Source organism: Ipomoea triloba, chromosome 12 (genome assembly GCF_003576645.1).
Source record: "Ipomoea triloba cultivar NCNSP0323 chromosome 12, ASM357664v1".
Classification (NCBI taxonomy): Eukaryota; Viridiplantae; Streptophyta; class Magnoliopsida; order Solanales; family Convolvulaceae; genus Ipomoea; species Ipomoea triloba.
Window position 1 is genome coordinate 2308975 of NC_044927.1, and position 13080 is coordinate 2322054.

The following is a 13080-nucleotide window of genomic DNA, read 5'->3' on the forward strand; positions in this document are numbered from 1 at the left end:
ATATATATATATATATATATATATATATATATATATATATATATATATATATATATATATATATATATATATATATATATATATATATATAGTTGTCACTTTCTTTATGAATTGGTGCAATTGATTTACGTGTTGAAGTTCAATTATATTAAAGTAGGCAAGGTGTCTATAATACTTGCTTTCTTCTAAAGTGCCATATAATAGTAATAATATTCAACTCGGCTTCTTGCACTTAATATAAATCAATTAATTGGTAGTTGGTAGATAATACATGACATAATAACAATTGAAGGGTGTTTTCGACGATAACACATTCGAATGTATCATAGTATCATACATGGCTGCTTATTCGAATACGTACAATTGCTTATAAAACAAAAATGTTGCTTTATATTTCTAAGTGAATTCTATGGTGTTACTATTTGCACTTAAAATTCAAATTATTTACGACAATTTTACCATGTTTATATTTTGATTATTGATATAAACAATAAAAGTATATGTGGAACGAGAACTTTGAATACAACATGAATATATCATGTGACCTTTTAATAAAATTTAGGGATAAGCGTCAAATAGATCCGGCCTCCAACTACTAGCAAAATAATTAGTAATTAGAGGTTTATGAAGTTTAATAGCCTAGCTAATTGTTGTTTCACTAATAGTTAGAAGTCCTACTTGACGCTTATTACTAAATTTAATCACCCCTACTCTCAAATTGTCGCAATGATTTTAATAATTAATTAATTACAGACATCGTATACTATATGTTGATTTGATATCTTAGATATACCTAAAATTTACTCATTAAAATAATTATTTGTCAATTTATTATTAGTTGAGACCTATACTAACAAGGTATCCTATCCAAGATTCCAAGGTATACCTAATCTTATCTCACCATATAGTTGGTCTTTATTTTTGAGATTTCAAAATATTAGAAAACATAAGAGGATATTATATTGTAGTGGCATATTTTGAAGTTAATTGGGATAGTGTGTCAAATAAAAATATGTTATAGAGACTTCCAAATATAAGAAAACATAAAAGGATATTATCATGTACCATATGATGTGTCTAATGCACCTTTTATTTTTATTTGTTATATTCTGTATTTTATGATAAAATATTGTTGCGTGGAGGACAGTAAACGACTAAATCTATCAATTGATGGTTAGAGGGATTGTTGGGCGGAGATCGGTGAAGGGTTAAGTCCAATACCCTGCATCTAAAAAATGTGACAGCAGTCTATAAGGAAATAAAATTGATCCTTTGACTAGCAGGTGCTGGGAGGGAAAATTGTTGGGCGGAGGCGGGTGAAGGGCCTAGTTCAACACCTACCTCTCGAAAATGTGATCTCCCCCGCTTGTTTTTTGTTGCCAATTTAGCCCCAATGCTAAAAATTTAGAAACAAAATTATTAGTCACTTTATCTCAATTTATGTTTTAGTTCAGTTAATAAGTCTTAATTAAAGTTATTTACAAATTAATTTTTATAATCTATAATATTTAATTTATTATTAGTATATAAAATTTTTATATTTAGAAATCATATCAAAAGTATTATTAAAAACCAAGAAAGCAAAGAATTATAAGAAAATAACTAATTAAATTAAGGATTTGAGCTAAAGTAATAATAAATAGTAAACATGACAAATAAAATTGTACAAATGATAATAAATAAGTATACAATTAAATATTTGGGTTGACTATTTGTCCTCAATTTGAATTATTTATACTTTTTTTTTTAAAAAAAAAGTCATTTTCTAAAAAATTATTTATTAGACTATTGGACTTTGAATACTATACGTCGCCAATATGTGAAGCTTTATAGCATCTGCAAATTATGCATATCAAATTTTGTTGAGATATCTACTCCATTTCATTTCAATTTCTTGTTATTTTATTATTTCGCAGATTCATTTCTTGCCATAATCAGCTCATCTTGCCTCAAAAATCTTAACTAATGACTTTTCAACATTGAGCAGAATACATATAATAATAAATGTGCAGCGCAACTATCGAATAATACTTTTAATTAAAACGTTATAAATCTTTTAATTTGATATTGGAACTCCAACCAAATCTTTGCATCACCTGATAAAAGAGATTATGTGTCCACATATTGCTTAACTCATTAAAAGGTAATCGATCTAATTTAATACGTAAGGATGTGTGTTAAGCATAATACATATAAACAATAAGTATGCATTGTAACTAGGGCTGCAAATGAGTTGAGCCACTCGATCAACTTCAAATTCGAGTCAACTCGTTATGTAATTGAGCCGAGTTCAATTCAAATATTTTAGGCTCATTTGCTCATCGAGCCATATATATATATATATATATATTATACTTAAATTCGAGCTGATCTTCAATTCGAGCTCGAACAGTCGAGCAAACGAGCTGTTCCAGCCGAGCTCGAGCTACTAGAAAAATTGTTGAGTCAAGCTCAAGCATCATTTTCAAGCTCGAGCTCAGCTCGGCTTGTTTGTACCCCTAATTATAACTATCAGGATTAAGCGTTTACTACTATGCCAACAGCTATAGCTAGTAGCAAATGCACAATTTTATTTCTTTATATTTGCATAACAGTCAGCGTCACGTTTCAATGGTAGGACGTTGGCTCAACTTCCTGAGTCACCCAACAGTACCTCTCAACACCTGCCAGCCTCAACTGCATAACATATTTTCAATAGGATTTGCCTCAATTGCACAACATGCTACTCTGATACCAAGTGTCAAGATCAAGCGCTTATCACTACGTCAAAAGCTATAGCTAAAAGTGATGAAGGCATCGCACAACTCTGTTTTCTTATATTTGCATAACATCTAGTGTTACGTTTCGATGGTAAGATACTATAGACTCGACTTTCCAAGTCACCCCAATAACAACTAAAAATCACAAGTGATGAGATAAAAAGCCCTCTATTTCAAGAAAAAACATATGAGATAAGACGAATACTTCAAATAGATATCAATTTTAGAAAGGTCTTCAATACCTAAAATAATTTTGTATCCTTATAGTTTAAACGTTTCTTGTGAAATTATAGATGAAAATGATTAGTGTTCCATTTTTGAAATTGGTAAACCGTCTCGGAGTCGGAGTGAAGTGAATCGTCATTGAAATAATGAATAAAAAACATCTTAGTATTGGTAGTAGTTGCAGTGTCTCTTTCTTGACAACTATTTGAAACAATGGGAAACCATTTATATTGTTTTGTATCATTAACACGGTAAACGTATTAGGTAAAAGTGTCAAATATATCATCTTATTATTAAAGCGTAACATTTGATTACTTATTATAATTTTTAGCATAATAATAAACGTTTGATCTAGCAAATAATATCAAAGTAAATTATATATTTTGCAGTTAGAAACTAAAACAAGTATTAGAAGGAGATTGTTAGGCAGAGGTATATGGATGATTAGGTGGTAAGCAGATAATAAAACAGGGTGGTTTCGCCGGTTGGGCCTACTCTTTAGGTGAGATACAAAAATATGACGGAAATAATTGGGATACAAATATGGGCAATATTACACTGTAGGATGCATGTTTATTTTTTTGAACATGCATCTTGAGAATGCATTGTTATCTTTTATAATATTTGTTACAAATTAAAATACTGTACATTGTACCTAGAGAATACGAAAAGAATACCGTATGTAAATACAAAATAATAAATACGTAATTATATTTGTTAATTATATTTAATTTTCCTCATAATTATGTAATAATTAGTACATTCTAATTAACTAACAATCATTTAATGAGGACAATACTATTTTTCTTCTCCTTATACATATATATACCATCTTTTTTTCTTTTTTTTTTTCATTTAAACTACAATACTGTACACATACACGTATCCTACACTCATTTTCTACCTTTTAACTATTTTTTTTAAAGAAAGGCTAACATGCATTCGCAGAATGCATTTGTTTTTAAGCAAACATGCATTCCATGAAAGTACTTTGCCCATTTTTGTTACCTTTTCAAAACCGGCCTCTTTTTGTATCCCACCTAAAAAGCAGGCCCAACCGTGTTTATGACACAATAAAACAAGTAGGTTAAAAAAATTAAAAGTAAATGGATTATATGATTTAATTTATGTAGCCTCATTTTTAAAAAAATAGTATTACATATGCCACATGCATGGTGAATTGCTTATTGCATACGTCTGCTGACAAAATGAAGATAGCGTGAAAGTTTAGGATGCATAAACGGTAACTTGAGGGTTAAGGCGTAATTCTACGATCTAAACTTTTCGAACTTTGTAACTCTAATTGATAAAGGATCACAATGAGACAAACTAACCTAGATTATCTATAATTGGCATACTCATCAAATAGAAAATGTTAATAAACAACTTTCACCAAAAGATGAATTTAATTAACTAATACTTTAATTATCTTTTTGAGTATTGTTGACTCTATTACAAAATAGTATCTGTTATATACTTGTTTCTATCTTTTGTAATCCAAAGAGTCAATATCTTACATTCTTACCATTAAGTTTCGATCTTGTGAATTTAATATTTTACAGGTAATATTAACTGTTTGAGCAATTTGATTAAGGTGGTCAAAATACTCTCATTAAATTGCTTAGGTAAGTTCTATAGAGGAACCCAAAAGGAGAGAAGTAACTAAGAAGCGGAGGTTATTAAAAAAAACAAAACAAAACAAAAAAGGATTCTTTATTGTGGGATAAGACTGATACTAACTTCCTCGTGCGGTTCTGGAGACTTCAATCCGAAAATAACAAGATTTTAAGTGTTCCCTTACTTATTACAGTGTTATTAGTTGGTTGGTGGTAGTACTCACTTCTTGTTGTAGCGTTGAATATGTTGGTACGGACATACACGCAGACTAGAATATATATATATATATATCCGATGCGAAGCTTCTCCCAGGAGAAACATGCGTATTAATGACAATCATCTATCTATAGCTCATGACTTGATTTTAATCGTTGGTTGTAATTTTTAATTTACGGTTGATTATGTTCGAAAGGAGTATAAAAGTAAAAACAAAACAAAACAAAAAAAATCAAAGCAAAGCTATGACATCTTCTCCATTATTCCCTATTGTCTTTGAATCTTCAGCATATCTGTTGTTGCTGGAATTTGTATAACTCACATTGATGTTGCTTCAGGAAAGTAAGTCATGGAGTAATGAATCTGGAAGTGGAATATATAAAACATTATGTAAGTATAAGAGGAATCAAAGTTGTGCACTTTAATACTTAATTTTTTGCACCTTAAACTTTAAATATATGCACCTTAAGTCTATAAGTCATTATTCGTAAGGAAAAGAATGTGTGCATATATAGCACCTTAACATATGTACAGTTAATTTGATGCACCTTAAGCTATAAATTCATGCATTTTAAACTTTAAATTTATGCGCCTTTAAACTTTAAATATGTGCATCTAAAGTCTGGAGTCATTATTCGTAAGTAAAAGAAGTTGTGCATCTTTACTGTTAATGTGGATTTTGTCTTGAAAAAGGTGGCTGAGTGGGTGGACCATAATTTTTATACTAGAAGATTACGAGTTCGATTCTTGTCAACACCGTCTTAATCAAGTGTGCCGCACAAGATCTTTTTCAGGTAATAATTGCGTAAGATAATCCTAATGTAATTTACCTCTTAGGTCGTGGTAATTGCATGTTTCTCCCGTCATCCAAAAAATCTTAATTTGCATAGCCTCATTTTTTATCCAATGCACATCTTCAAATAATGACTACATATTTTCTTTACCACTCAAAAAAAAAAAAATTAAGAACCATGCATCAAATCCTATTTACCTCAACCCTAGCTAGAAGCATCCAGCGGATAATGTAAATGATTTAACAAAAACTTTCGATTCAGCCTTACAAATAAGATTATCTATCTTGTATAAGTACGTACACGCAAGTATTAGCATTGCTTAGGTAAGTTCATTTAAAGAAACCGAAACAGAAGTGATTACGAAACTGCGTTTTATTTATTATGGGATAAGACATTAAGACCGATCCAAACCTTCTCATGTGTTTTGGGAAACTTTAATCCGAAAATGACGATATCGTTCCCTTCTTTATTAAGGTGTGATTAGTTGCTTGATGGTATGGTACTACTCACTCCTCAGCTCTTTGACTCTTTGTACTGCTAAATTGTTGATACCTCCTCCACGCAAGGTCTTTTTGCGTATGACATGTAATATTTTACAAAAATAATAATAATAATAATAATAATAATAATAATAATAATTATTATTATTATTATTATTATTATTATTATATAATACTTCTCTATAATTTTAATAAAAAAATATTTTATATTTTTGAAAATAGATTTTGGATTAGACACCAAATTACGCACAAAAATACAATTAAGTCATCCAACTTAAAGAAAAGTGCAACTAGATTTTTGAATTGTCTAAAATTATGTAACTCGACCAAATTTGACATGTTCCTCATGTCATCGTTGATGCAGATGCCATCCTATTCAAAATTTATTATTTTTAAATTTATTTTAATAATTTTAAATTTAAAAAAAAAATTAAAAAAAATTAAAAAAAAAAAAAAAAAAAAAAAGCCACCCACCCTCCTTGTCTTCATCTCCGGCTGGCTGGAGACGAAGAAAGCTCTTCCGGCATGAAAATGTTTTCTTCGTCTCCATGCTAGAGACGAATTGAAGAATATTCGTCGTCACTGGCAAGAGACGAAACAAAGAAGGGGTGTGTTTTTGTTTTATTTTATTTAAATGTATTAATAGAATGGCCGCCACATCAGTAATGACTGACAAACATGTTAAATTTAGTCAAATTACATAATTTTAGACAGTTTAGGAACTTAATTGCACTTTTTTTAGTTGGATGACAGTTTAGGGACTTAATTGTACTTTTTTTTAGCTGGATGATCCAATTACACTTTTTACATGTAATCCGGTTGCTAATTTATCGTATACAAGTTTTTGCATTTGAATTATTTATACATATCGACTCAATGCAGTAAGTATATGATACTATTACTATGTGAATACAATATTTTTAGATAGTCTCATGATTCTTTTCATTTTATTGTCAATTTGTCATTGAATATATATCACAAATAGTCTTGAACAACTTGACTCCTTTCTCAATCGGTTTGTTCCTCAATAAAGGAGGCATCACAATGTGATGAATTGGTTCAATGATCAAATTTCAAAAGTGAAGAAGGTTGGGCGGAGGGTTAGAATACTAAGTCCAATATAAAATATGACGCTAACTGTTACGCGAGTATACAGAAATAAAGTTTTGTTGTAATTATAATTTGTGACAAAAATTATAATTAGTAGTAAGGGCACAAATGTATTTCTTTATACTTACATATTTGTCAACATCATGTTTAAATAGTAAAATGTTAGACTCGGCTTTACAAATATTCATAACTTAACATAAAATTGCATCTTAATTAGATATTAGTTATTGCTTTTGGAACTACAATAATAAGTGATTTATCCATTAAAAGAACCATTATTATCATTTTAAATTCAACCTTGTCAAAACTCGAAATAAACATGACGTAAAACACTAGCTCATCGATCTGCCGTCTGCGTGCAACATTCAAATTTAACCAAATTAGTTCTCACCGTCAACTACATGAAATATTTGGAAAACATCCACTGTAATTAATTTACAAATCACTTCACATTTAATCTTGCCATCCAATTTTCTAGTCAATTCTTGCCAAAAGTACTGCACCTTCTGAAACAGGTCAACGCTTTTTCTTCATCCGAAAGAAGAAGGGGTCGTTTACTTCATTTTCTTGTTTTTTCATTTCCAGTTTTACATTTTTCCATTCTTCCAACAATAGAGCTCACAAGAATTCGACCCAAAGACCTCATGCAAATGGGCACTGTTCACCCGCAATTCTCCATTCTCCCATTTGGAGAAGTTCAAATTGGACTTCTCCAAAATTGTACATAAAGTTGGAAAAATGGAGAGGAGTAAGCAAATGGAGAGATGATTTTAATAAACAACTCTTCCATTTTCCATTCGTCCACTTCTTCAATTTCCTTTTTTTCTAGAAAATCTTCCATTTTTCCATTTTGGTAAACGACCCCGAACTTTTGCCAATATATATTTGGTTGGAAAATTAGACGGCAGGATAAAATGTGATACAAATTAAATTTTTATTTTTAATAGTTGTTTTCAAGAAAAATAAAAATAAAAATTTAATAGTCAAGGACCAAATGTGATTTAGTATAATAGTCAAGAAATCAAAAGTTAAATTTACTAAAAAAAAAAGTTTGTGATTTTCGATCACTTTATTTTTTTCACATAAAAACTCTCTTGCCCAATTTATTTATATTTTAATATTTTACATGTTTATTTTTAGTAACATACATATATGATTTAGTATTACATTTACTAATATAAATATTACACTCTGACCCGACCCACCGCACAAATAAAGATGAGTGAGACGATCTCATACAAGTGTGACCCGTAATTTAAAGGGTGTTTAGCAAAAAAAAAAAAAAAAGGTTAATGCTCTTAGCCCAAACATGGCCTAACTTGACCTGGTGGGCTATAATTTCGTTTCAACCAACATAACAAATGTACAATTCAACCCACTAAAGCTAGAGATACCAAAACCACAAGACCAAAGGTGACAAGGTCCATAATATTAAAATATATACGTTAACTTCAAGTTAATTGAATAGTTGACATGATATTCGCCATGTCAAGAGGTCAGCGAATCAAGTAGCTCATGTGTTGGCACGGGCGACTGGTTCATCTTCTGTCCTTAGGGAATGGGATATTCTTCCGCCTTATTGTATTTCAGTTTATCTTGATGGTTAATATATTTGAATTGTTGGATTTCAAAAAAAAAAAAAAAAAAACAGTTGACATGATAACTATAATATTTTGTGGTAATAATCACAAAGTGGGTTTCACTCGTACCACATATCTGGATAGTGACCGTATCCTTTTCTGTAAATCAAAAGATACAATAGTGTTTATACCCAATTGTTATACCATGGACTAGGTTTACAGTTGACACATTCTATACTTGTAGTTAATCATTTTCGTACAAATAAACAAATTGAAGACACATCACATGGTAATTACAGACGCATAATATAGTAACTAAAAACTATGTTGTGTCTGCCGTTAACATATTTTATATATGGAGTTAAGAATTTATGTGTTTGGTTATCATATTATGTGTCTGTAATTATCATGTGATGTGCCTTCAATTTGTTTATATGTATAAAAACAGTTAACTGCAAGTATAAAATCTAAATATTATTTTTGAATCAAGATTCACAATGCAATCTAGACCTGTATAATTTACAGCTTATACTATGGACAAGGATACGCATAATAAAATAGATTCATGATACCAATTTATTGTAATATATTACCTGTTTGTTTTTAGTGTACTATGGAATTATTTTAATTTTACAATATACTAAAAATGAATATATTAATATATACTAAACTTACTAAAAATAAATATACATTAAAAATAAATATGTAAGGTGAACTGCAAGTGCATCACTCCGTTATACCATGCACCCAATTTGAATTATCAAATTTGATAAGTTGTTTAATTTATTATAATACATTTTTTAAAATAATAAATAATAATGCCAATATAAAATGAAAGAATCTCAAACTTTTCTCCAACACAGAAATCCGTTTGTAAGTGGCAATGATCAGAAGAGAATCGAATCGAAACGGTCGAGTATTGCCGTTGTCGGTTCCTGTTACGGTCAAAACCTACGTCGCAGGTTAAGCATAGCCTATATCTACTTTTAGCTTCTTGTCCCTTCTTGTCTCAATTCATTCCTACTACACACCTGGAAAAAGTAAAAAAGCAAATTCGTACAAGGAAAACAAGAAATTGAGAATGGATTAGGTATTTTGGACTAACATATTAGTTATGCCCACTTTTAACTAAATGATCCAAATTGTGAGAAGTTAGTTCTACCCATTAACATACAAGTTGTAAAACCCTAACTTGTCAAATAATTAAATGTTTTAAATTTAATTTTGCGTTCTTTGATTAATGATAATTAATGAGAGAATATTAAAGCATTTAGTGAAATTTTGTTATGTGCCTCTAGTCATATCCCCAATCAAATAATGAAATTCATATTCTCAATAATTTCTTTTTCACCAATTAAATAATTAAATTCATTTTTTTTGAAATTTATTTTTCATACAATTCCAATTCCATTTCCCTTCAAATATTTTCCAGCGAACTAAATTGGCTGTTAAAATCTAGATTATATAAGACTTTGAGTTAATTTTAAAGCCTTTTGCATAAAATTAGTCTCGAAATCTTAACCAATAAAAGATCACTGCTAAATTAATCAATCTAAGTTGTCGAACCTATAAGGTTAAATTGGGAGTAAATATTGAAATTGCTTACTAATTGCCCCGGTTTAACGTGTTCCGACAACGTACGAAAATGTGAAAACATAAAAACATTTAAAGTGATCATATCGATGCTACAACTGGTATATATACTACGGAGTATATATATTTATATATATTATATATCATCATCTTCAAAGTGAAAAGTTAAAGCCCTACTAAGCTACTTAACTAATTGCTTCTTGATCTTGACCGACTAAAAAGAAGAAAAGGCAGACAACATAGAATTAACTCATTTTCACTCAATCTATGAAACACAGACCAAAAAGAATAAAACAAAAACAGCTGGAGAGAAAAAGATGATTCCCATAATAATGAGCTAGATAGCCACGTATGCTTCTTCGATCGGATTTGTATTTTTTTCTTTTTTCACCTGGTGAAGTCGTGAACTAAGCTGGGCCGATCGGCGACGTTGAGGCGCCAGGAGAGGAAGGAAATGCCGGCGGCGCCGGAGTCGGAATCGCGGTCGTCTTCCTCGATGAACCTGAACTCGTTGCCGTAGGGTGAAGGGTAGCAGGAGAGTTTCTGTGGGGTCTGTGAGTAGTGGTGATGATTGACCCATGAATTGTTTATGAATTGGGAGTCCATCACCGGAGCGCCGCCGTTTGCGGTGGCCGCCGCCGCACTGGCCCTCCTCTCCTCTTTCTTGTAGCGAATCCCACACGCATTGCAAAGTGACTGCAAATCCATATAAGTTAGTGGAAACCCATTAAAAGGTTAAAACAATCAACTAAATTAGTCAGTTTATTGACTTGACAGTTATAAATTCAACTTCTAACTGAATTTTAGGCTGGTTTAATTTACCTAACTCTGGTCCTGTACCAATTAGGGTAAACAGTGAGTTTACTGATACACGCTTAAATAGTAACTATGAATTTTCTGGACACTTGAATGCAATTTGATGAGAATTGAATATATACCTTTGGGCCACGGGGGCCGTTTCTCCATAGGGGAGTGGAAGTGGTGTCACAGTTAGCACAGCGGCGAGCGACGTCCGGGGCGGCGGCGCCGCCACGGCCGGATTTATTCCCGGCGGTGGATGAAGGCGGTTGTTTGTTGGACTGGAAGATATCCCAGCAAAAACCGGACTTGCGGTGATGATTATCAGCTCCTCGTTTCTCGTTCTCAGTGGTGAGACGAGTGGAAGGAGTTCCCAAAGAAAGCGTACAATCCACAGAAGAAGAAGAAGCAAAAGAATACATATTCTGGGCATCTTCATAATCATAGCCATTAACCCCCGGCCGGTGATTAATAGGCGCAGATGAGAAGAACATAGAGAAAGCAGTAGACGACCCATCGCTATTTTGACCGTGACGATGAAACAGACCACATGAACATGTCCCCACCATGTTCCCATGGCACCCGCTGCTACACCTGCGCATCATGTTTTTTTTTTTTTCTTAACTTCTTCGATCACTTCTCTCTAAAATAATACTCCCCGCCCTGCTCGCTTCAGTTCAGTGTTAAAATAAGAGAAGAGCGAGTGGCAATAATAATAATAATATAACAACGTTTGAATGAGGGGTTTTGGGGAGATGAGAAGAGGTTTGTCAGTTAATATAAACTGGCAAAAACCAGTCAAAACTAGCAGTATCCCATGTTGTCGCCAAATGACCACATCATCACCTTCATTATTACTCCGTATTTTTTTTCCTTCTTTTTTCTTTTGGATTTTTCGCTGCTGGGTGCTGATTGGGACCAAGAACTGTGTATCTATAGAGAGAGAGAGAAAAAAGAGGGGTGTTTGTGTATAGTGTGTGTTATGGCAATTGCCAAGTGCTCCCCTATTTATAGTAAAACCTGAGTTGTATGTAGTTTGAAGTGTATACTTACAATGTCTTCGATCTGCGTACTAGTACACACAATGTCCCAGAAATATAATTAAATATTGCAAAATACTACTTTATACTACTTCTATTTAATCTTTTTTTATAATTTAAGTTTGTATATTCTAAGCATTATATCATAGACCCATTAACCATTCACAAGTCTTTCAATACTTAACATCAAGTTATACACACTAAACCAATGCCCTTGTGGCATGATGTTTCATACTTGTTTTAGCAAAATATTTATTGCACACAAAAATTTGCATATAGAGTTTCACAAATGAGAAATGCACACCAAGAAGTAATTTCACAAGTTCAGTTTTTTATGGTAATATTAATTCATACATCTAATAATGAATTGAAACTAGTTGAAATTATTCAAAACTTTACATTAAACATTATGTTTGAGAAAAAAAAAAAGAGGTATCACTATTTTTTCACCCACATTGTTCATTAAGGTACAAGTAAGGCTAGAGTAGAAACCTCATTCGTGGTATAGCTAGCCTTGTAGTCACTACTATATAACAACCCCTCTCCCCTCCCCCCGCCCCCACCATGCACTTCGTGCTTTCCTCCCCTCTCGTGATCTCGCTGTATTGCATTATGTTTACTTCCAGGGTCATTTATCATGTGATTATTGTAACTATTAGTTATTTGGTTATATGGTTGTCATATCTTACTTAAAACTAATTGGTGATAAATAAGTAATCATTTAACATATCCACATGATAAAGCACAACGCCATATCTACATTTCCATAATAAACCACAACCTTTACAATATCTGAAATTGGGTAAAGGCTGAACTCGACCAACCCAACCTTACGCCATAACAACCAA

The 13080-nt window shown here is 31.7% G+C and overlaps 1 protein-coding gene across 1 annotated transcript; it reads right to left on the reverse strand.

The window, feature by feature from the left end:
* Positions 1–10480: 10480 nt before the first annotated feature.
* LOC116000144 (GATA transcription factor 19-like) lies at positions 10481–12152 on the reverse strand. The gene is made up of 2 exons (XM_031240177.1): positions 11333–12152; positions 10481–11090 (listed from the first exon to the last, which is right to left on the reverse strand). Exons 1-2 carry the CDS (start codon positions 11795–11797, stop codon positions 10782–10784), a joined length of 774 nt encoding a protein of 257 aa, XP_031096037.1. The 5' UTR covers positions 11798–12152; the 3' UTR covers positions 10481–10781.
* Positions 12153–13080: the final 928 nt, after the last annotated feature.

Excerpts from the sequence above, each read along its gene's own strand:
- LOC116000144 (XM_031240177.1), bottom strand. The coding sequence starts at position 11,797 with ATGATGCGCAGGTGTAGCAGCGGGTGCCATGGGAACATGGTGGGGACA. Across the intron at positions 11,091-11,332 it reads ACGGCCCCCGTGGCCCAAAG|TCACTTTGCAATGCGTGTGG; the intron begins GTATATATTCAA and ends ATGGATTTGCAG.